The sequence below is a fragment of the Bufo bufo genome, chromosome 2 (genome assembly GCF_905171765.1).
Source record: "Bufo bufo chromosome 2, aBufBuf1.1, whole genome shotgun sequence".
Lineage (NCBI taxonomy): Eukaryota > Metazoa > Chordata > Amphibia > Anura > Bufonidae > Bufo > Bufo bufo.
The window spans coordinates 833358670-833382538 of NC_053390.1; the positions used below are offsets into that span (position 1 = coordinate 833358670).

A 23869-nucleotide genomic window follows, 5' to 3' on the forward strand; every position below is an offset into this window, starting at 1 on the left:
CGCACCAACAGTTGTCACCTTCTCTCCCAGCTTCTTGCTAATGGTTTTGTAGCCCATTCCAGCCTTGTGCAGGTCTACAATTTTGTCTCTGACATCCTTGGACAGCTCTTTGGTCTTTCCCATGTTGGAGAGTTTGGAGTCTGCTTGATTGATTGATTCTGTGGACAGGTGTCTTTTATACAGGTGACTAGTTAAGACAGGTGTCCTTAATGAGGGTGACTAATTGAGTAGAAGTGTCTAACCACTCTGTGGGAGCCAGAACTCTTAATGGTTGGTAGGGGTTCAAATACTTATTTCACTCAATGAAATGCAAATCAGTTGCTATCTTTTATTTAAAGTTATTTTTTCGATTTTCCTTTTGATGTGCTATCTGCCACTGTTACAATAAACCTACCATTGAAATGATACTGTTCTGAGACTTTTCATTTCTTTGTCATTGGACAAACTTACAAAATCAGGGAGGGGTCAAATAATTATTTCCTCCACTGTATATATATAGCAAGGTGACTTCAGAGTGTGAAACACAGGACTTGCAGTACAGGCAGCTTGCACTCTATTCCTGACTGATCCTGGAACATATAAACTCTTCTCCAAGGCCCGATGCCCTAACTCTGGCGGATATCCTTGGTTTTATAATTATAAAGTACCTCCTCTGTTATCTTGAGTACCTCTTGCTTTCCTGGATTTGCCTCTGTCTCTCTCTCTCAGCTTCCTCAGGCTCTAGAAACTTCTGAACTCCCAGGCTGTTTAACAGTGGTCTTCCTGCTTCTGCATATATAAATTCAGGAGGGGAACCTTCTCCTTGGATTTGGAACCCGGTTACAGGGACTGCAATACCCTCTCCTGGTCCGCAGGCTTCAGGCCTGGACTTGTCTCTGACATAGTCTAAACTCCAACTGCTGTAGACTGACTTTAGACTAGACTGCAGACTTCAGACTCCCACTTTAGACCGACTTTCCCTTCCCTGTCTGGGCCTTATATAGACTAGGGCTCTCTAGCTCCCTCTAATGACTAGGAGCTGGAATGACACCCCTAGCAGGCCTGTACATGCAAGTTTCACAGTAACAGGGAAATACATAGCATTACATTACATGACATTTTACAAAGATGACATATACCAACTTCCCCATAAATAAGGGGGGGACGACAGCACACCAAGTGACCCATTTGTAGTGACGGGCATTACAGTCCCCGTACACTACATAAAACCAATACTGTTCCTAAAAGGAAGGTGGGGGAATAAATTATAGCAGAAGATGAAGACTATGGCTGCCAGCTATATGGAGGAACAAGAAACGGCAGACATGTCGACCAGGGAGTTCCCTTCAAAAGGGGGTTCTTGGTTACACTGGCACTCTCAGACATGGGGGGCCATGCAGCTGGCACTCTCAATAACGGGGGTACCTGCAGCTGGCACTCTCAGACATGGGGGGCCCTGCAGATGGCACTCTCAATAACGGGGGTACCTGCAGATGGCACTCTCAATCATGGGCTGGCGATGCAGCTGGCACTCTCAGACATGGGGGTCCCTGCAGCTGGCACTCTCAGACATGGGGGCCCTGCAGCTGGCACTCTCAGACATGGGGGTCCCTGCAGTTGGCACTCTCAGACATGGGGGCCCTGCAGCTGGCACTCTCAGACATGGGGGGGCCCTGCAGCTGGCACTCTCAGACATGGGGGGGCCCCTGCAGCTGGCACTCTCAGACATGGGGGGCCCTGCAGCTGGCACTCTCAGACATGGGGGGCCCTGCAGCTGGCACTCTCAGACATGGGGGGCCCTGCAGCTAGCACTCTCAGACATGGGGGGCCCTGCAGCTAGCACTCTCAGACATGGGGGCCCCTGCAGCTGGCACTCTCAGACATGGGGGTCTCTGCAGTTGGCACTCTCAATCATGGGCTGGCGATGCAGCTGGCACTCTCAGACGTGGGGGTCCCTGCAGATGGCACTCTCAGACATGGGGGTCTCTGCAGCTGGCACTCTCAGACATGGGGGTCCCTGCAGCTGGCACTCTCAGACATGGGGGTCCCTGCAGCTGGCACTCTCAGACATGGGGGTCCCTGCAGCTGGCACTCTCAGACATGGGGGTCCCTGCAGCTGGCACTCTCAGACATGGGGGTCCCTGCAGCTGGCACTCTCAGACATGGGGGTCTCTGCAGTTGGCACTCTCAGACATGGGGGTCCCTGCAGCTGGCACTCTCAGACATGGGGGTCTCTGCAGTTGGCACTCTCAGACATGGGGGTACCTGCAGATGGCACTCTCAATAGTGGGGGTACCTGCAGCTGGCACTCTCAATCATGGGCTGGCGATGCAGCTGGCACTCTCAGACATGGGGGGCCCTGCAGCTGGCACTCTCAGACGTGCGGGTCCCTGCAGATGGCACTCTCAGACATGGGGGTCCCTGCAGCTGGCACTCTCAGACATGGGGGGGCCCTGCAGCTGGCACTCTCAGACATGGGGGGGCCCTGCAGCTGGCACTCTCAGACATGGGGGGCCCTGCAGCTGGCACTCTCAGACATGGGGGTCCCTGCAGCTGGCACTCTCAGACATGGGGGGGCCCTGCAGCTGGCACTCTCAGACATGGGGGGGCCCTGCAGCTGGCACTCTCAGACATGGGGGGGCCCTGCAGCTGGCACTCTCAGACATGAGGGGCCCCTGCAGCTGGCACTCTCAGACATGAGGGGCCCCTGCAGCTGGCACTCTCAGACATGGGGGGGCCCTGCAGCTGGCACTCTCAGACATGGGGGGGCCTGCAGCTGGCACTCTCAGACATGGGGGCCCCTGCAGCTGGCACTCTCAGACATGGGGGGGCCCTGCAGATGGCACTCTCAGACATGGGGGGCCCTGCAGCTGGCACTCTCAGACATGGGGGCCCTGCAGCTGGCACTCTCAGACGTGCGGGGCCCTGCAGATGGCACTCTCAGACATGGGGGTCCCTGCAGCTGGCACTCTCAGACATGGGGGGCCCTGCAGCTGGCACTCTCAGACATGGGGGGCCCTGCAGCTGGCACTCTCAGACATGGGGGGCCCTGCAGCTGGCACTCTCAGACATGGGGGGCCCTGCAGCTGGCACTCTCAGACATGGGGGGCCCTGCAGCTGGCACTCTCAGACATGGGGGGCCCTGCAGCTGGCACTCTCAGACATGGGGGGCCCTGCAGCTGGCACTCTCAGACATGGGGGGCCCTGCAGCTGGCACTCTCAGACATGGGGGGCCCTGCAGCTGGCACTCTCAGACATGGGGGGCCCTGCAGCTGGCACTCTCAGACATGGGGGTCCCTGCAGCTGGCACTCTCAGACATGGGGGTCCCTGCAGCTGGCACTCTCAGACATGGGGGGCCCTGCAGCTGGCACTCTCAGACATGGGGGGCCCTGCAGCTGGCACTCTCAGACATGGGGGCCCTGCAGCTGGCACTCTCAGACATGGGGGGCCCTGCAGCTGGCATGCTGAATTATGAGGGGTGAGGTGACGTGAGATATGGCTACTCTGCCCATTTTCTATTTGTAGATTCCGTCCCTGGGCGCAGTACAATGGGAGGATTCCCACCGGTGTAAGCGACACGGAAATAATGGACAGTTGTGTAAGGATCAGCGGCGTCGGTATACCGTGTGGCGGTGTATATCACCTTGTCAGCCTTTCCCCCCTCTCTATAATAGCATGCCTGCAGCTTGCTGGGGGTTGTAGTCTTACAGCAGCTGCAGTATAGAGATGAGGGGGCTCCTTCTCCTATGGCTCCACCATTGTGTCTCTGTAACTGGACTCCGGCGGCAGCTGCTGCATCTGCCGTCTGTTGTCCTGGCACTTTCCACCTGTGCTGTCCCCTGAGACGAGGACAACAGGTGCAATGCTCTGCAGAGGGGAGGATGACAGCTGTCAGCAGAGGAGCGCAGCACTGGAGGTATTTACAGGACAGACGGTCACCGAGCAATTCCCTTCACTTTACCCTGGAGAGCAGGACGAGGGCTCTTGCACATGGCTGTAGCCATTTTGTGGTCCGCATATTGGGGATCTGCAAAACACGGATACCGGCTGTGTGCGTTCCGCATTACGGGGAACGGAACGTCCAGGCCATAACAGAGCAGTCCGATCCTTGTCCGTAAAATGGACACAAATAGGACATATTCTAATTTTTTGCAGGTGCAACATTCCGTTGTCCTATTGGTGTCCGTTTTACTGCTCTGTTATGGCCTGGACATACGGATGAGGACAGCACCACGGTGTCGGGTGTCGGCATCTTTTGTGGCTGGAAGTGAATGGGTCCGCATCCAGATCCAGAATCGCAAGAGGCTGCAGCTCCGAGCCGGACGTTCCGATCACATAAAGAACATTATAAGCCCCAGATCTGCAGACATCATCCAGGCCGGCCGATTCTCCTGCAGGGGACAGGACATAAAATACAACTGTACCCATCCAGTAACCAAAGCAAAAATATCCAGTGCACAATACTGCCCCCTGTGGTATCACACTGGTAACAATAACATAATACTGCCCCCTGTGGTATCACACTGGTAACAATAACATAATACTGCCCCCTGTGGCATCACACTGGTAACAATAACATAATACTGCCCCCTGTGGTATCACACTGGTAACAATAACATAATACTGCCCCCTGTGGTATCACACTGGTAACAATAACATAATACTGCCCCCTGTGGTATCACACTGGTAACAAAAACATAATACTGCCCCCTGTGGTATCACACTAATAACAATAACATAATACTGCCGACTATAGTATCACACTGCTAATAACATAATACTGCCCCCTTGTGGTATCACACTGGTAACAATAACATAATACTGCCCCCTGTGGCATCACACTGGTAACAATAACATAATACTGCCCCCTGTGGTATCACACTGGTAACAATAACATAATACTGCCCCCTGTGGTATCACACTGGTAACAATAACATAATACTGCCCCCTGTGGTATCACACTGGTAACAATAACATAATACTGCCCCCTGTGGCATCACACTGGTAACAATAACATAATACTGCCCCCTGTGGTATCACACTGGTAACAATAACATAATACTGCCCCCTGTGGTATCACACTGGTAACAATAACATAATACTGCCCCCTGTGGTATCACACTGGTAACAAAAACATAATACTGCCCCCTGTGGTATCACACTAATAACAATAACATAATACTGCCGACTATAGTATCACACTGCTAATAACATAATACTGCCCCCTTGTGGTATCACACTGGTAACAATAACATAATACTGCCCCCTGTGGCATCACACTGGTAACAATAACATAATACTGCCCCCTGTGGTATCACACTGGTAACAATAACATAATACTGCCCCCTGTGGTATCACACTGGTAACAATAACATAATACTGCCCCCTGTGGTATCACACTGGTAACAATAACATAATACTGCCCCCTGTGGTATCACACTGGTAACAATAACATAATACTGCCCCCTGTGGCATCACACTTGTAACAATAACATAATACTGCCCACTGTGGTATCACACTGGTAACAATAACATAATACTGCCCCCTGTGGTATCACACTGGTAACAATAACATAATACTGCCCCCTGTGGTATCACACTGGTAACAATAACATAATACTGCCCCCTGTGGTATCACACTGGTAACAAAAACATAATACTGCCCCCTGTGGTATCACACTAATAACAATAACATAATACTGCCGACTATAGTATCACACTGCTAATAACATAATACTGCCCCCTTGTGGTATCACACTGGTAACAATAACATAATACTGCCCCCTGTGGCATCACACTGGTAACAATAACATAATACTGCCCCCTGTGGTATCACACTGGTAACAATAACATAATACTGCCCCCTGTGGTATCACACTGGTAACAATAACATAATACTGCCCCCTATGGTATCACACTGCTAATAACATAATACTGCCCCCTTGTGGTATCACACTGGTAACAATAACATAATACTGCCCCCTATGGTATCACACTGCTAATAACATAATATTGCCCCCTTGTGGTATCACACTGGTAACAATAACATAATACTGCCCCCTGTGGTATCACACTGGTAACAATAACATAATACTGCCCCCTGAGGTATCACACTGGTAACAATAACATAATACTGCCCCCTGTGGTATCACACTGGTAACAATAACATAATACTGCCCCCTGTAGCATCACACTGGCAACAATAACATAATACTGCCCCCTATGGTATCACACTGCTAATAACATAATACTGCCCCCTTGTGGTATCACACTGGTAACAATAACATAATACTGCCCCCTGTGGTATCACACTGGTAACAATAACATAATACTGCCCCCTGTGGTATCACACTGGTAACAATAAAGATAACATGATAGTGCCCACTATGGTATCACAATAGTAATAACATAATACTGCCCTCTATAGTATCACACTGGTAATAATAACATAATACTGCACCCTATGGTTTCACATTGGTAATAATATAATACTGCCCCCTATGGTATCACACTGGTAAAAATAATATAATACTGCCCTCTATGGTCTCACTCTGGAGAAATAACATAATACTGCCCCCTATGGTATCACACTGATAACAATAACATAATACTGTCTCCTATGGTATCACACTGGTAATAACATAATACTGCCCCATATGGTATCACACTGGTAACAATAAACATGATACTGGCCCCTGTGGTATCACACTGGTAACAATAAACATGATACTGGCCCCTGTGGTATCACACTGGTAACAACATAGTACTGCCCCCTGTAGTATCACACTGGTAACAACAGAATACTGCCCCTGTAGTATCACATTGGTAAGTGGTAACAATAACAAAAAACTGCCCCTGTAGAATCACACTGGTTTGTGGTAACAATAACATAATACTGCCCCCTGTGGTATCACACTGGTAACAATAACATAATACTGCCCCCTGTGGTATCACACTGGTAACAATAACATAATACTGCCCCCTATGGTATCACACTGGTAACAATATCATAATACTGCCCCCTATGGTATCACACTGGTAACAATAACATAATACTGCCCCCTGTAATATCACACTGGTAAGTGGTAACAATAACAAAATACTGCCCCTGTAGTATCACACTAGTAAGTGGTAACAATAACATAATACTGCCCCCTGTGGTATCACACTGGTAACAATAACATAATACTGCCCCCCTGTGGTATCACACTGGTAACAATAACATAATTCTGCCCCCTATGGTATCACAATGGTAATAACATTATACTGCCCCCTATGGTATCACACTAGTAACAATAACATAATACTGCCCCCTGTGGTACCACACTGGTAACAATAACATAATACTACCCCCTGTGATATCACACTGGTAACGGTAACATAATACTACCCCCTCTGGTATCACACTGGTAACAATAACATAATACTGCCCCCTGTAGTATCACACTGGTAAAAATAACATAATACTGCCCCCTGTGGTATCACACTGGTAACAACATAATACTGCCCCCTGTGGTATTACACTGGTAACAATAACATAATACTGCCCCCTGTGGTATCATATTGGTAACAACATAATACTGCCCCTGTAGTATCACACTGGTAAGTGGTAACAATAACAAAATACTGCCCCTGTAGTATTACACTGGTAAGTGGTAACAATAACATAATACTGCCCCCTGTGGTATCACACTGGTAACAATAACAAAATACTGCCCCCTTGTGGTATCACACTGGTAACAATAACATAATACTGCCCCCTTGTGGTATCACACTGGTAACAATCACATAATACTGCCCCCACTACTTACTGTAGATGGTTTCAGGACCACAGCTAGGCTGCAGCCAGGGCAACGGAGCCATGTTAATAAGCCACCCGGGAATCTGCATAGGACATACTACTTTTGCTGTTCAGTGCTTTGTCCAGCAGAGGGAGCTTGTAATATCCAGAGACCTACTGTACATCAATTCTACATATAGTCACCTACCTATGACATATGCTGCCACCTGGTGTCCTAGTCACATACTGCAGGCTGTGGTGAGTCGATGTGGGACAGGAATTACTGAGCAGCAGGGACTGAAGCTGCAGGGAACGGGCAGGTGCCTCAGGATGATACAGAATAGCATCGTGTCACACAGAAGTGTCACCTTTACGTAGCAGACGCCCCTCCCCCACATTACCACGGGCCGTGCACAATAACATATTCCTACAAAAGACGAAAATGATAATCCTGTTCCTACTACAACCCCCATTAGATGCGCTATTTATTATGTACATGGCTGAAGGTAATACATTCGTTTCTCGTCCAGATATCTGTAAACTGACCTTAATAGGTCCATACGTCAGGACAATAATCTCCAACTGTTTTCAATACTACAACTCCCAGCATGCATCAGGTGTAGAGCCACAGACTGTACATATGTCCCGGTGGCCATTGTCCATCTCCACAACTGGGAGACTGAAAATCCCAAGACCTTGGAGGGTTGAGGACCTTCTGTGGCCATCAGCTAGGACAGGCGGAGGCACGAGGTGACTTATTGGAGGACGGTGCCTCACATCCTCCATCATGTGAGACTAAGACCAGCTCTACCGGAGAGCTCACGACGGCCATGTCTTCAAAGTCTTGTCTCCTAGTCTTTGACAGATCTTCTTCCTGAAGATGATAAGAGTCAAGAAGGAGACGACCAGGCAAAGGAAAACCGAGACCTTCCCAACTGGAAAAGAAATGAACCGCCAATCACAACTTTCACAAAATGTATTATGTCTCATGAGAAAATGTAGTAGTCTGCACAGAATATGTGTAAGAGCCACACGAGAGCCTTACAAGATCCGCATGAGACCTACACGAGAGCCGCACGAAAGCCCAAGAGCCATAGTAGAGCCACACAAGAGCCATGCGAGAGCCACACAAGAGCTGCATGAGAGCCCAATGAGAGCCGCACGAGAACCACACAAGTGCAGCAAAAGCCAAGCGAGAACCACACCAGAGCCACACAAGAGCCCAATGAGAGTCCAAGGAGAACCACACAAGAGCCACATGAGAACATGCAGGAGCAACCACGGAATATGTGTGCCAGCCAAACGAGAGCCGCACGAGAGCCACATGAGAGCCCAACGAGAACCACACAAGAGCCACATGAGAACCTGCTGGAGCAACCACGGAATGTGTGTGCCAGCCACACAAGAGCCACATGGGCCACATGAGGGCCCAACGAGAATCACACTAGAGCCACACAAGAGCCCAACGAGAGCCACATGAGGGCCACACAAGAGACACGCAAGAGCCATACGAGGGACACGTGAAAGCCACACAAGAGACACGCAAGAGCCATGCGAGAGCCACAGAAGAGCCCGAGAGCCACGTGAGAGCCACGCGAGAGCCGCACAAGAGCCACATGAGAGCCCAGCGAGACCCACACAAGAGCCACATGAGAACATGATGGAGCAACCACGGAATATGTGTGCCAACCACACGAGAGCTGCACTAGAGCCACACGAGAGCTGCTTGAGACCTACACAAGAGCCACACAAGAACCACTCGAGAGCCACACAAGATCCAAAAAAAGCACACGAGATCCTGTCACTATAAAAAATCCCATGTTTTGGATGTTACTGGCATCCTGCAGAGAACAGTGATCAGAACCCGCTCACACACAATACCCATCACAAGAGGTTTGGGGGGGGGGGGGGGTCTGTTCCATGTTCCAAATCTTGTGGGGGCCCGTTGCCAAAGAAGGGCCGAAGTATTGGCAACAGGCCACCACACAATGGCCGACCCCAGATGGTTCTATAGCAGATGGTGAGAAGCTGTAGTCTGCGAAAGAGCAACATGGCCGGCCCATTGGACACGTGAAGGTACCATGGTGGACCTCGGTGAATATCCTGCCTCGACAATAACAAAGATTGATGCTGCCGGTGGGGGCTGGACAACAACTGAATGAACTGGAGGTCCTGATCCAGCCCGCATACCAGGAGCAGACTCGCCCACTTGTAACCCGGGCCCTCGCTATGGTAAATGATGGATGTGTGCCTATACGCTGCCTCAATGTTGAAGACTGTGAGTTAACTGTTCCTGGGAATACCTTATTGGCCAAAGTGTATACGTCCGAAGGGGACATCCCTCGACGAAGGGGCTTCATGCTACAGCCAGATAGAAGATCAGTCTGGACCTATAAGGTCCATTAAAGGGAGACCCAGACAGCGGAGTGGAATGGTTGAGTGATCATGGCCTGGATGGGGGTGGACTGAAAGACCCTGACTTCAGGAAAACAGAAGCTGCTGGAAGATACCATTTTCGGGTGGGCTTCCGCCATTGAGCACGAAATCCCCACTTGCGATGCTTCGCCGATCAGGGAACGTTACCGGCAAATTTCACCCAAAATGTACCAGGAGGTGAAGGGCATGGTGGCCAGCATGTTGGAAAACCAGGTGATCCAGGAGAGTAAAAGTCCTTGGGCTGCTCCAGTAGTCTTGGTGCGGAAGAAAGATTAGACTCTCCAGTTCTGCGTGGGTTATCGGAAGCTGAATGCCCAGACCGTCCGGGATGCCTACCCCCTTCCACGGATTGAGGAGTCGTTGCGAAGTTCTTCTCGACTGTTGACCTGGCAAGTGGGCATTGGCAGGACAAAGTCAAGACGGCCTTCATTCTACCTATGGGACTCTACGAGTTCAACCGGATGCCGTTCGGCTTTTCCAATTCCCCAGGAACATTCCAGCGGTTGATGGAGCACTGTCTGGGGGACCTCAACTTTGAGTCGGTATTGATATACCTCGACGACATAGTAGTGTTTGGGGCCTCCTTTGAGGATCACCTCCAGAAGTTGTGACAGATCCTAGGATGCTGCGAGACCATGTGCTCAAGATCAAGCCCAAGAAGTGCCAACTGTTTTGACAGCATATAGAATATTTGGGACAGGGAAGGACCCAGGAGAGAGTAAAGCCGGCCCCCAGCAAGGTGGAGGCTGTCCAGAAGTGACCCCAGCCGCGTATACTACGAGAGGTGTGGGCATTTGTGGGACTGGCTGGCTACTACAAGAGGTTTATACCCAAATTTGGTGGGCCCATTAAACGAGTTATCAAGGGGCACTGCGGGGGGCCAAAGAATCGTCCCATCGAGTGGGGACCTCGGCAACAAGAGGCCTTTGAAACAGTGATGGAGGCGCTGACCAGTGCCCCGATTCTGGCTTATGCGCGGTTTGACACCCCATTCCTGCTGTACACTGACGGAAGTCTACATGGTCTGGGGGCCGTGTTATCCCAAGTGCAGGATGGACATGAGAGAGCCATTGCCTATGGCAGCCGGTCTCAGAGCGAGTCAGAGCGCCACCCCGAAAACTACTGGCACTGGTGTGAGCCATGACCGAAAGGTTTGCACAGTACCTGACAGGTGCAGACGTGACCATGATGACGGACAACAACCCGTTAGCACATCTGGAGAATGCCAAGCTCGGTGCGCTTGAACAGAGGTGGATGGCTCACCTTTCTAAGTACCAATACCGCATCAAGTTCCGGTCAGGGAGGGAGAACGGCAATGCCGACACACTCTCCCGAGTCCCTGTGGGATTGTCGACTCAGAGTGCCGATAAGGATCTAGAGGACACTGAAAGTCCTCACCTTGGTCGATTACCCATGTTCCAGGACATGGCACATTCAAGTGGGGTGGCGTCTGGGATGCCAATGGTGCTGGGAAAGATGTTGGCTGATTGGGAGAGGGTCCAGAATGGCTGCCAGGACAAGTGAAATAATGGGTCCGGACCAAGATCTGGCCTTGGCCAGAAAAGCGGGCCCGACTGACTCCAGAGGGCCAGAAGTTGTTGAGGCAGTGGGATAAGCTGTTACCCAGGGCCTCCAGTGTCGGACCATATACTTGCAGTACAGGTCATCCCCGTGTCATTGGGACCGGAGGCCGCCCGGGAAGCCCATGAGAGGCGTGACCTTTTTGGGAGCGACAAAACGACAAGTGGCAGACATGGTGGCCGAGGCATGTCTTAAGTGCCGGCCGTGCGGGCTGAGTAAGAGTACTGAATAGCGGGCTCCTGTCCAGGTGATCCGGACCTCAGCGCCCCTAGAGCTCCTTATGATCGATTACGTAAAGATTGGGTACTCCACCTCGGGACACTCAAACTGTTTAGTCATGGCAGACCATTTCACAAAGTATGCAGTGGCTGTGCCCACCAGAGACAAGATGGCAGAGTCGGCTGCTGAAGCGGTCTGCAGACACTTTATACAGGTGTTCGGGTGTCCACGGAGGATACATGGGGGCATGTTTTCAGGGTACTCTAATGAATGAGCTGTACGGGATATGGGATCGAATGTTATTATGGGGGCACCTGAGGCTGGCACACTGATATAGGGGTATGTAAGTTATGGGGGCCCCTAGGGCTGGCACACTGATATAGGGTATGTAAGTTGTTATGGGGGCACCTGAGGCTGGCACACTGATATAGGGGTATGTAAGTCGTTATGGGGGCACCTGAGGCTGGCACACTGATATAGGGTATGTAAGTTATTATGGGGGCACCTGAGGCTGGCACACTGATATAGGGTATGTAGGTTAATATGGGGGTATCTGAGGCTGGCACACTGATATAGGGTATGTAAGTTATTATGGGGGTACCCGAGGCTGGCACACTGATATAGGATATGTAAGTTATTATTGGGGCACCCGAGGTGGGCACACTGATATAGGGTATGTAAGTTATTATGGGGGTACCCGAGGCTGGCACACTGATATAGGATATGCAAGTTATTATTGGGGCACCTGAGGCGGGCACACTGATATAAGGGTATATAAGTTTTTATGGGGCACCTGAGGCGGGCACACTGATATAGGGGTATGTAAGTTATTATGGGGGCACCTGAGGCTGGCACACTGATATAGGGGTATGTAAGTTATTATGGGGGCACCTGAGGCTGGCACACTGATATAGGGGTATGTAAGTTATTATGGGGGCACCTGAGGCTGGAACAGTGATATAGGGGTATGTAAGTTATTATGGGGGCACCTGAGGCTGGCACACTGATATATGGTATATAAGTTATTATGGGGGCACCTGAGGCTGGCACACTGATATAGGGTATATAAGTTATTATGGGGGTACCCGAGGCTGGCACACTGATATAGGATATGTAAGTTATTATTGGGGCACCCGAGGTGGGCACACTGATATAGGGTATGTAAGTTATTATGGGGGTACCCGAGGCTGGCACACTGATATAGGATATGCAAGTTATTATTGGGGCACCTGAGGCGGGCACACTGATATAAGGGTATATAAGTTTTTATGGGGCACCTGAGGCGGGCACACTGATATAGGGGTATGTAAGTTATTATGGGGGCACCTGAGGCTGGCACACTGATATAGGGGTATGTAAGTTATTATGGGGGCACCTGAGGCTGGCACACTGATATAGGGGTATGTAAGTTATTATGGGGGCACCTGAGGCTGGAACAGTGATATAGGGGTATGTAAGTTATTATGGGGGCACCTGAGGCTGGCACACTGATATATGGTATATAAGTTATTATGGGGGCACCTGAGGCTGGCACACTGATATAGGGTATATAAGTTATTATGGGGGCACCTGAGGCTGGCACACTGATATAGGGGTATGTAAGTTATTATGGGGGCACCTGAGGCTGGCACACTGATATAGGGTATGTAAGTTATTATGGGGGCACCTGAGGCTGGCACACTGATATAGGGGTATGTAAGTTATTATGGGGGCACCTGAGGCTGGCACACTGATATAGGGGTATGTAAGTTATTATGGGGGCACCTGAGGCGGGCACACTGATATAGGGAATGTAAGTTATTATGGGGGCACCTGAGGCTGGCACACTGATATAGGGAATGTAAGTTATTATGGGGGCACCTGAGGCTGGCACACTGATATAGGGTATGTAAGTTATTATGGGGGCACCTGAGGCTGGCACACTGATATAGGGGTATGTAAGTTATTATGGGGCACCTGAGGCTGGCACACTAATATAGGGTATGTAAGTTATTATGGGGCACCTGAGGCTGGCACACTGATATAGGATATGTAAATTGGTGGCAATGAAAAGTATAATCCAATCACGTGGATCAAATCTGTTAGGGGTTAATAATTGATGTAACCGGAGAGATATCCGAGCTGTGAACACTGACTATTACAACAATCTTTATTTATACAGGACAGATGTAGAAGCTGACATTCTCCGTGCAGTCCTCAGCACACGCCTGGCAGAGGCAGGCATCAGTGTCAGGAACAATAAAGCTTGTTGAATACACAAAGGACGCTTCCTGCGTTGCTGGGGCAGCCGTTGCCGTGGCTACCTGTACACAATGTGCTCGGCACACAGCAGGCAGTGATGGCGGCGGCCGGGGAGGTTGATGAGCAGACGCTGCAGGAGCTGTACTCCTGGGTGGACAAGATCCCCCTGTCCAGACCCAAGAGGAACGTCTGCCGGGACTTCAGTGACGGAGGTGGGTGCGGGGCAAAGGTCGTCAAAACCGCAGGCGTCAGCAGGTGTGAACAGCCCCGACTATGTGATGGCGCAACCGGGTGTACACTGCACACTGTGGGGGGGATCTCACAATAAACGTGTCACTGACTGCGACATGGGCACCAATCAGCCTCCTGCACACGCGGATCCGCAAAATATCAATCACATCCGTTTTTTGGCGTACCCAGTGACTTTAGTGGTTCCGTGGTCTGCATTTTGCGGCCAAGAATAGGACACGTTCTTTCTCCTGTGGAAGGGACATACGGAGGCGGACAGAACACGGACCGAAATGCAGACCGCGAACCCACCGACGTGAACGGGTCCAACACGGACATTATCCATATTTTGCGGATGTGACAGTCAGTAGTCCGCAGTGTCCAGTGCTGTCTCTGTATGTGACAGTCAGTAGTCCGCAGTGTCCAGTGCTGTCTCTGTATGTGACAGTCAGTAGTCCGCAGTGTCCAGTGCTGTCTCTGTATGTGACAGTCAGTAGTCTGCAGTGTCCAGTGCTGTCTCTGTATGTGACAGTCAGTAGTCCGCAGTGTCCAGTGCTGTCTCTGTATGTGACAGTCAGTAGTCCGCAGTGTCCAGTGCTGTCTCTGTATGTGACAGTCAGTAGTCCGCAGTGTCCAGTGCTGTCTCTGTATGTGACAGTCAGTAGTCCGCAGTGTCCAGTGCTGTCTCTGTATGTGACAGTCAGTAGTCTGCAGTGTTCAGTGCTGTCTCTGTATGTGACAGTCATTTCTTTTGCGGACCCATTGAAATGAATGAGACTGTTAAACAAAACAAGCGATGCAACAGCTCACTGCAAACCAAATAAAGTACAAAATTGCATCCTAACAGCAAATGCTGTACTAATAAGTTAGATACTTGGCAAATCGTTTTGTACAAAATCATTTGAGCCCGTCTGCCGCACGTCAAGGCGATCTCTAGTTAGACGGGTCCTAACACTAAATATACCTGTTATGTGCCATAGCGGCTATCATATCATTCAGAAAGTGTAGGTTCCACTTACATGCTGGATCCGCCTGAATTTCCGTCATTTTCGGTGCCAAAATGGCCTCCATTACATCCAGGGAAAGCAGTTACCAGCATGCACGCCGGGCCCACTCCACACCACCCCTGGCGCCACATGGTCACCAAGGCCTGCAATGAGAGTCCACACACTATCTCTCTCCTGGTGCCAGATGGCTTCAGTGAGTGGGGGGGAGCAGGCCAAGCTATATACTAACACTAATTAAAATCAACCTGTGGGACAGACGAGCTGGAGGGAGTGCATGACTTTTTTTTTCTCTGCAGTTCGTGCTGGAGGTGTGGCTGCCTCCCCAGTCGTGCACTCCCTCCAGCTCGTCTGTCCCACAGGTTGCTTTTAATTAGTGTTAGTATATAGCTTGGCCTGCTCCCCCCACTCACTGAGGCCATCTGGCACCAGGAGAGAGATAGTGTGTGGACTCTCATTGCAGGCCTTGGTGACCATGTAGCGCCAGGGGTGGGGTGGAGTGGGCCCGGCGTGCATGCTGGTAACTGCTTTCCCTGGATGTAATGGAGGCCATTTTGGCACCGAAAATGACGGAAATTCAGGCGGATCCAGCATGTAAGTGGAACCTACACTTTCTGAATTATATGATAGCCGCTATGGCACATAACAGGTATATTTAGTGTTAGGACCCGTCTAACTAGAGATCGCCTTGACGTGTGGCAGACAGGCTCAAATGATTTTGTACAAAACGATTTGCCAAGTATCTCTAACTTATTAGTTCAGCATTTGCAATTTTGTACCTTATTTGGTTTGCAGTGAGCTGTTGCATTGCTTGTTTTGTTTAACAGTCTTGTTCTCAGCCATAGCAACGTGCCCCTGCGCTTTGGGATGTGCTGACTGACCCCCTTTTTTTTTCCCCATTGAAATGAATGGTTCCGCATACGGTCCGCAAAAAAAACGGAACAGACACGAAAAGAAAATCCGTTTGTGTGCCTGAGCCCTGACCTTCAGTCTGATTCCTGGTAATAGGTCTCCCTCTAGTGGACACCGTGCAGTAGACCTTGACCTGCAGTCTGAGTCCTGGTAATAGGTCTCCCTCTAGTGGACACCGTGCAGTAGACCCTGACCTGCAGTCTGATTCCTGGTAATAGGTCTCCCTCTAGTGGACACCGTGCAGTAGACCCTGACCTGCAGTCTGATTCCTGGTAATAGGTCTCCCTCTAGTGGACACCGTGCAGTAGACCCTGACCTGCAGTCTGATTCCTGGTAATGGGTCTCCCTCTAGTGGACACCGTGCAGTAGACCCTGACCTGCAGTCTGATTCCTGGTAATAGGTCTCCCTCTAGTGGACACCGTGCAGTAGACCCTGACCTGCAGTCTGATTCCTGGTAATAGGTCTCCCTCTAGTGGACACCGTGCAGTAGACCCTGACCTGCAGTCTGATTCCTGGTAATAGGTCTCCCTCTAGTGGACACCGTGCAGTAGACCCCGACCTGCAGTCTGATTCCTGGTAATAGGTCTCCCTCTAGTGGACACCGTGCAGTAGACCCTGACCTGCAGTCTGATTCCTGGTAATAGGTCTCCCTCTAGTGGACACCGTGCAGTAGACCCTGACCTGCAGTCTGATTCCTGGTAATAGGTCTCCCTCTAGTGGACACCGTGCAGTAGACCCTGACCTGCAGTCTGATTCCTGGTAATAGGTCTCCCTCTAGTGGACACCGTGCAGTAGACCCTGACCTGCAGTCTGATTCCTGGTCATAGGTCTCCCTCTAGTGGACACCGTGCAGTAGACCCTGACCTGCAGTCTGATTCCTGGTAATAGGTCTCCCTCTAGTGGACACCGTGCAGTAGACCCTGACCTGCAGTCTGATTCCTGGTAATAGGTCTCCCTCTAGTGGACACCGTGCAGTAGACCCTGACCTGCAGTCTGATTCCTGGTAATAGGTCTCCCTCTAGTGGACACCGTGCAGTAGACCCTGACCTGCAGTCTGATTCCTGGTAATAGGTCTCCCTCTAGTGGACACCGTGCAGTAGACCCTGACCTGCAGTCTGATTCCTGGTAATAGGTCTCCCTCTAGTGGACACCGTGCAGTAGACCCTGACCTGCAGTCTGATTCCTGGTAATAGGTCTCCCTCTAGTGGACACCGTGCAGTAGACCCTGACCTGCAGTCTGATTCCTGGTAATAGGTCTCCCTCTAGTGGACACCGTGCAGTAGACCCTGACCTGCAGTCTGATTCCTGGTAATAGGTCTCCCTCTAGTGGACACCGTGCAGTAGACCCTGACCTGCAGTCTGATTCCTGGTAATAGGTCTCCCTCTAGTGGACACTGTGCAGTAGACCCTGACCTGCAGTCTGATTCCTGGTAATAGGTCTCCCTCTAGTGGACACCGTGCAGTAGACCCTGACCTGCAGTCTGATTCCTGGTAATAGGTCTCCCTCTAGTGGACACCGTGCAGTAGACCCTGACCTGCAGTCTGATTCCTGGTAATAGGTCTCCCTCTAGTGGACACCGTGCAGTAGACCCTGACCTGCAGTCTGATTCCTGGTAATAGGTCTCCCTCTAGTGGACACCGTGCAGTAGACCCCGACCTGCAGTCTGATTCCTGGTAATAGGTCTCCCTCTAGTGGACACCGTGCAGTAGACCCTGACCTGCAGTCTGATTCCTGGTAATAGGTCTCCCTCTAGTGGACACCGTGCAGTAGACCCCGACCTGCAGTCTGATTCCTGGTAATAGGTCTCCCTCTAGTGGACACCGTGCAGTAGACCCTGACCTGCAGTCTGATTCCTGGTAATAGGTCTCCCTCTAGTGGACACCGTGCAGTAGACCCTGACCTGCAGTCTGATTCCTGGTAATAGGTCTCCCTCTAGTGGACACCGTGCAGTAGACCCTGACCTGCAGTCTGATTCCTGGTAATAGGTCTCCCTCTAGTGGACACCGTGCAGTAGACCCTGACCTGCAGTCTGATTCCTGGTAATAGGTCTCCCTCTAGTGGACACCGTGCAGTAGAGCAGGACATGGAATAATTTCACATCATAACGAGACACCGCCGACCCCGTCCGTTGTCTCTGCCCCTCGTCAGTGCAGAGCAATCACCCCGAACCGCGGTCTGCTGATGAGGCACATCTGAAGGGTTACATGGGGAGCACCGACTTCTAGGATGGCTGCCTCACATCTGGTGTATTACTGACTGAGTCTGATGGTGACTTTTCCTGCATGCTGGGGGTTGTAGTACACAACGCCTGCTCTCCAGTTCTTCCATGTGACACACGGTATATACATACACAGGATTATCTATTGTAGAGCCGTACAGCTCCACCTGCTGGCCATACATGAGATTTTTGGGCTCGTCCCCATGTTCAGGTCCTCAGACCCCCTCCTCCCCGCAGAGGATTCTGGGAGATCTGTGTAATAACAGTATAATGTCCTCTCTCCTCACAGTGTTAACGGCTGAAGTCGTCAAATACTATTTCCCCAAACTGGTGGAGATGCACAACTACGTCCCGGCCAACTCCGCCCAGCAGAAAGTCAGTAACTGGACCATCCTCAACCGGTGAGCCCCCCCACTGTCCTCAAGTCATATCATATATGCAGTAGTGCTGCAGCGGCCATGTTGTGTGTAACCTGCAGAGTTCGGGCCTTCTCCATCGTCTGCATAGTTTATGCACATGAGTGTGTTCTCTCTACCTGTGCGGCGGGGCGGGCTCTTTCTGGAGTGATGTCAGAGCTCTGCTGTGAGATCTGACCAATCAGCTGCCTACTTCCTTCTGCTCCTCCTCCCCTTTCACTGCCTGCTGCTTCATCCCCCTACGTCTCCCTCTCTCTCCTCGTCTCACTAGGATCTATCACTCATTGTGAAAATATCTGCAAATATAATATAGACTGTGGCTCGCTTCCTCTATGGATCTCTGCTTGCTGTCAGTGAATGGGAACATTGTTATTCAGAAACTGAAAACCTTGTGCTCTGGTCACACAGCCGAGAGGCTTGGCTGATAGCTTTTATCTACACTGACCACCCTTCAGCTGTGTGAGCATGACTAGGCCAGCTGAGTGTGGGTTTTTAGCCACTAGATCTAAATAATTTCAGCAAGCAGAGATCTTGAAGTACAGAATGCAAACAATAAAATTCCTGAACAACTTTTTATTCCGTAGGAAAGTTCTCAGTAAGTTGAACGTCTCTGTTCCGGACGACTTGATCCGCAGGATCGTTCAGTGCTCGCCAGGGGTAGTGGAGCTCGTCCTCAGTACTCTGCGACAGAAGATCGAGGAGAGACAGAGGCAGATCCAGAGCGAGCAGGTAACCAGGCAGTCACCAGAGCGAGCGGGTAACCAGGAAGTCGCCAGAGCGAGCGGGTAACCAGGCGGTCGCCAGAGCGAGCGGGTAACCAGGCGGTCGCCAGAGCGAGCGGGTAACCAGGCGGTCGCCAGAGCGAGCGGGTAACCAGGCAGTCGCCAGAGCGAGCGGGTAACCAGGCAGTCGCCAGAGCGAGCGGGTAACCAGGCGGTCGCCAGAGCGAGCGGGCAACCAGGCAGTCGCCAGGGCGAGCGGGCAACCAGGCAGTCGCCAGGGCGAGCGGGCAACCAGGCAGTCGCCAGGGCGAGCGGGCAACCAGGCAGTCGCCAGGGCGAGCGGGCAACCAGGCAGTCGCCAGGGCGAGCGGGCAACCAGGCAGTCGCCAGGGCGAGCGGGCAACCAGGCAGTCGCCAGGGCGAGCGGGCAACCAGGCAGTCGCCAGGGCGAGCGGGCAACCAGGCAGTCGCCAGGGCGAGCGGGCAACCAGGCAGTCGCCAGGGCGAGCGGGCAACCAGGCAGTCGCTAGAGCGAGCAGGTTTTATAAAGCAGATCTGGATGTGAGTTAAGAGCGGATGAGAGTGATACATTGCATATCAGATAGGGAGATTAGATTGTGAGCTCCTAAGGTTATCGATAATGGGACTGAAGTGATAGATTGTGTATGAGATAAGAAAATAGATTGTGAGCTCTTGGGGATAGGAATGAATGGGGGATACATTGTCTATGAAATAGGAACATGATTGTGAGGTTGGGATAGATGATGGGGGTGATCATAGTGTGCAGCACTGGTGAGTATACAGTGGGATGTCATACACCGCGTTCAGTGATGGCACAGAGCCGTGAGCCTTCGTGTCCCTTTTATTTCCACACAGGAGGTGACGAGTCCACGCTCGGAGCCCAACGACCACACAGAGCCAGGTAATGGTGGATTGCATTAGGCCAACACCTATCCAAGGCTGTCCTTGTGCTTCATTTACATTCAGAGCTGTATTCCTAGTTCTGCCATTATATCATGTCTCATCCTACAATCACACGCAGAGCTGCATTTATCGCGTCCCATAGGCAGGGGTGCACCGAGACTTTCTGCTGCCTGAGGCGAAAACTGAAATGGGGCCAATTTCTTAACCTAACCCCTTCCCTTCAGCCCGTGGCCCTTTGGCTGCCCCCTTCTTGCCTCTACCTGGTGCTGCCTGAGGCGATCACCTCACCTGGCCTCATTGGTGGTGCACCCCTGTCCATAGGCCGTATAGGATGCTGGGAAAAGAAAGGGTTAAATGTCTCTTATACATTGTATTGAAATCTGTCCAATCTCCTCATCCTCCTTATACCCAGGTAATTCCCCAAAGCAGAAGAGCAACGGCGCAGACAGGGGAGAGCCTGGGAGGTAGGTGACAGCGGGGGGTCCTGGATACGCCACATCCTGTACAGTGAGGGGTACCTGGAGTATTATGATTATTACCGTAGACAGCCGGCGCGGGCAGCTGACAATCACCGTATTGTTGGCCGAACCCGCTATTCGTGTCAGGATCGGTCACCAGTTTAATGTATATGGGGAGCTCCCGACTCTCCCCCAACAGATGATATTAGGGGAAAGATGGATCGGGCGAAATGAATATTTTTGCCCGATACCTTCCTTGTCCCGGAGATAAGCCCCGCCCAGAAGTCTCCGGCAGCGGCTTTTTCCTCCTCCCCCATTTAATACACATTCAGCCAAGCGGATGTCTATGGAGGAGCTGGGAGGGAGAGACGGGTGACGTGAGGCCAACAGCTCTAACACTTTGGTCATACCCCCAAACTTTGCAAAACCCCCTACTGCCCCAGGTGCCCTTACACGGAGGAAGCATCTGTTTTGGGGGTGCCCCTTTGCAGAGTCTGTTGGATCTTAAATCTCCCTTGCATTTCAGTCTGCCTCTCATCTCCCCTGCTTCTCACTCTGCCTCTCATCTCCCCATATGTGCTGTCTAAAAGACAAACTGTTTGTTGCCCGTAGCAACCATTGACAGCACGACAGGGCTTCCTTACAATACTGCAGAGCTATGTGTACCAACCTGTGGCTCTCATAGGCTTACAGGCAGATCGAGAGGCAGGGTCTCAGCAGTTACATTAGTGCATACAATGCACCATCATTGGTTGCTACGGGCAACAAACCGTTTGTCTTTCAGACAGCACATGCAGGGAGATGAGAGGCAGACTGGAGAGCAGTACCTCAGATTGGAGAGCAGTACCTCAGATTGGAGAGCAGTACCTCAGATTGGAGAGCAGTACCTCAGATTGGAGAGCAGTACCTCAGATTGGAGAGCAGTACCTCAGATTGGAGAGCAGTACCTCAGACTGGAGAGCAGTACCTCAGACTGGAGAGCAGTACCTCAGACTGGAGAGCAGTACCTCAGATTGGAGAGCAGTACCTCAGATTGGAGAGCAGTACCTCAGATTGGAGAGCAGTACCTCAGATTGGAGAGCAGTACCTCAGATTGGAGAGCAGTACCTCAGATTGGAGAGCAGTACCTCAGACTGGAGAGCAGTACCTCAGACTGGAGAGCAGTACCTCAGACTGGAGAGCAGTACCTCAGATTGGAGAGCAGTACCTCAGATTGGAGAGCAGTACCTCAGACTGGAGAGCAGTACCTCAGCAGTGACAGTCCCCAGTATTTTAAGTTAGACCATGAACAGCAAACGTTCATTTCTATATATATAATTATTACTATACGGCGATGATTACTGTTACATCACACCCTTCCCTGATGAGGACGATGATTCCATGCAGTAATCTTACCCAGGTTTTTCCTGATTTCCCAGTAAGCCTCCTCCGGGGTACGCTCAGGCTGCTCACCCAGATTCCGGTCTCCGTATGCAGCTGGCAGAGAAGGAGCGGGCGCTGATGGCCTCCCAGGAAACCATTCAGGTGAGGAGGACTCCCAGCATCCCGTACATGTCACGTGGCTAATATTCGGACCTCTATAGGTAGGTATCTACATACACTCCTTTACCCTGACATCAGGTAATTGAGAAATTCAGCCTGTACTTTACCCCAGAGCTGCGCTCACAATTCTGCAGACTTTATGAATGGAATATCCTACTGTGTCCTGCTTGTTCGGTGCCTGCACAGTAAAGCGAACCCCTAACTACAGCTTGTCCGGAAGGTCTGATAATCCGGCACCACGCTGATTACTGACTCCCCTCACTGGAACAGGATTCCTCTCTTCTCTACGTGTAGCTTTCTATGACAGCGGCTGATCGCTCCCCCGGGCCCTTACCCGTGGTTGCCCCCCCTCCATGTGATAAGTATGGCCGCCCGCTCAGTACATCATGCCTTCTCCATGTCTCAGATATTACAGGCGAAGCTGCGGAGAATGGAGCAGCTGCTCCATCTGAAGAACGTCCGGATAGACGACCTGGGCCGCCGCCTGCAGGAGGCCGAGAAGAAGTGACCCCTGACCCCCGCGCCGCCTCTGTCTATATACTGTGATTATGGTGCTTTTATATGTCCCGCTGCTTACAGCAATAAATTATTATTTTATCACCCATAAAAGCGCATGATTTATTGTAGTCTTTATATCCCCCATGCTGTACACTACAACTCTGCTCCATTACCAGTGACATTTTAGCTGCATTTTGTCTGGAGTCGTCTAAAAAGCCACTGCATATGCCCTTCCTTCCTCTGCTTTACACTACAGCTCCTCTTCTTTAGAGAACATATTCAATAACTCCATACCTCCTATTTCACCAGATCAGACTGCTGCTTTATACTGCAACTCTTCTCACTTAAGGCTAAGCTACGATTAGGCGCATCGTCTGTTGGAATCTGAAATCCACTTCCTGTCTCATCAGAAGCTCACAATGCTCCTGCTTTGTATCCCTCATGCTTTGCACTGCAACTCTGCTTCATTAGAACAAAGCTATGAACAATGGCTTTGATAGTTTGTAGTCCTGTCTCATGAGTAGCACGGGTTGGTTCCCTATATCCACCATGCTTTACACTAGTACAGTTCTGTGTTCTGTTCCATTAAGATAAAACATTGATGAATGACCAGCTCTGTTGGAGTCTGTGGTGGTCGGAACACCAGCTCTCTTGTCCCTTACAGACACATACTGTTGCCCTGTTTCTTCTCTGCTTTACACTGCAGCC

The 23869-nt window shown here is 51.0% G+C and overlaps 1 protein-coding gene across 1 annotated transcript; it reads left to right on the forward strand.

Annotated features, from left to right (window-relative positions):
* Nucleotides 1-14324: 14324 nt before the first annotated feature.
* Nucleotides 14325-23241, forward strand: SPEF1 (sperm flagellar 1). Its single transcript, XM_040419391.1, has 7 exons — nucleotides 14325-14449; nucleotides 18891-19002; nucleotides 19602-19746; nucleotides 20616-20661; nucleotides 21076-21127; nucleotides 22540-22645; nucleotides 23070-23241. The coding sequence occupies exons 1-7, from the start codon at nucleotides 14335-14337 to the stop codon at nucleotides 23169-23171; spliced, it is 678 nt and encodes a 225-aa protein (XP_040275325.1). The 5' UTR covers nucleotides 14325-14334; the 3' UTR covers nucleotides 23172-23241.
* Nucleotides 23242-23869: the final 628 nt, after the last annotated feature.

Bases quoted from the DNA above. Each gene is read 5' to 3' on its own strand.
- SPEF1 (XM_040419391.1), top strand. From the start codon at position 14,335: ATGGCGGCGGCCGGGGAGGTTGATGAGCAGACGCTGCAGGAGCTGTAC. The intron at 19,003-19,601 runs GTGAGCCCCCCC...TTTATTCCGTAG, and splicing joins AACTGGACCATCCTCAACCG to GAAAGTTCTCAGTAAGTTGA. The intron at 19,747-20,615 runs GTAACCAGGCAG...ATTTCCACACAG, and splicing joins GGCAGATCCAGAGCGAGCAG to GAGGTGACGAGTCCACGCTC.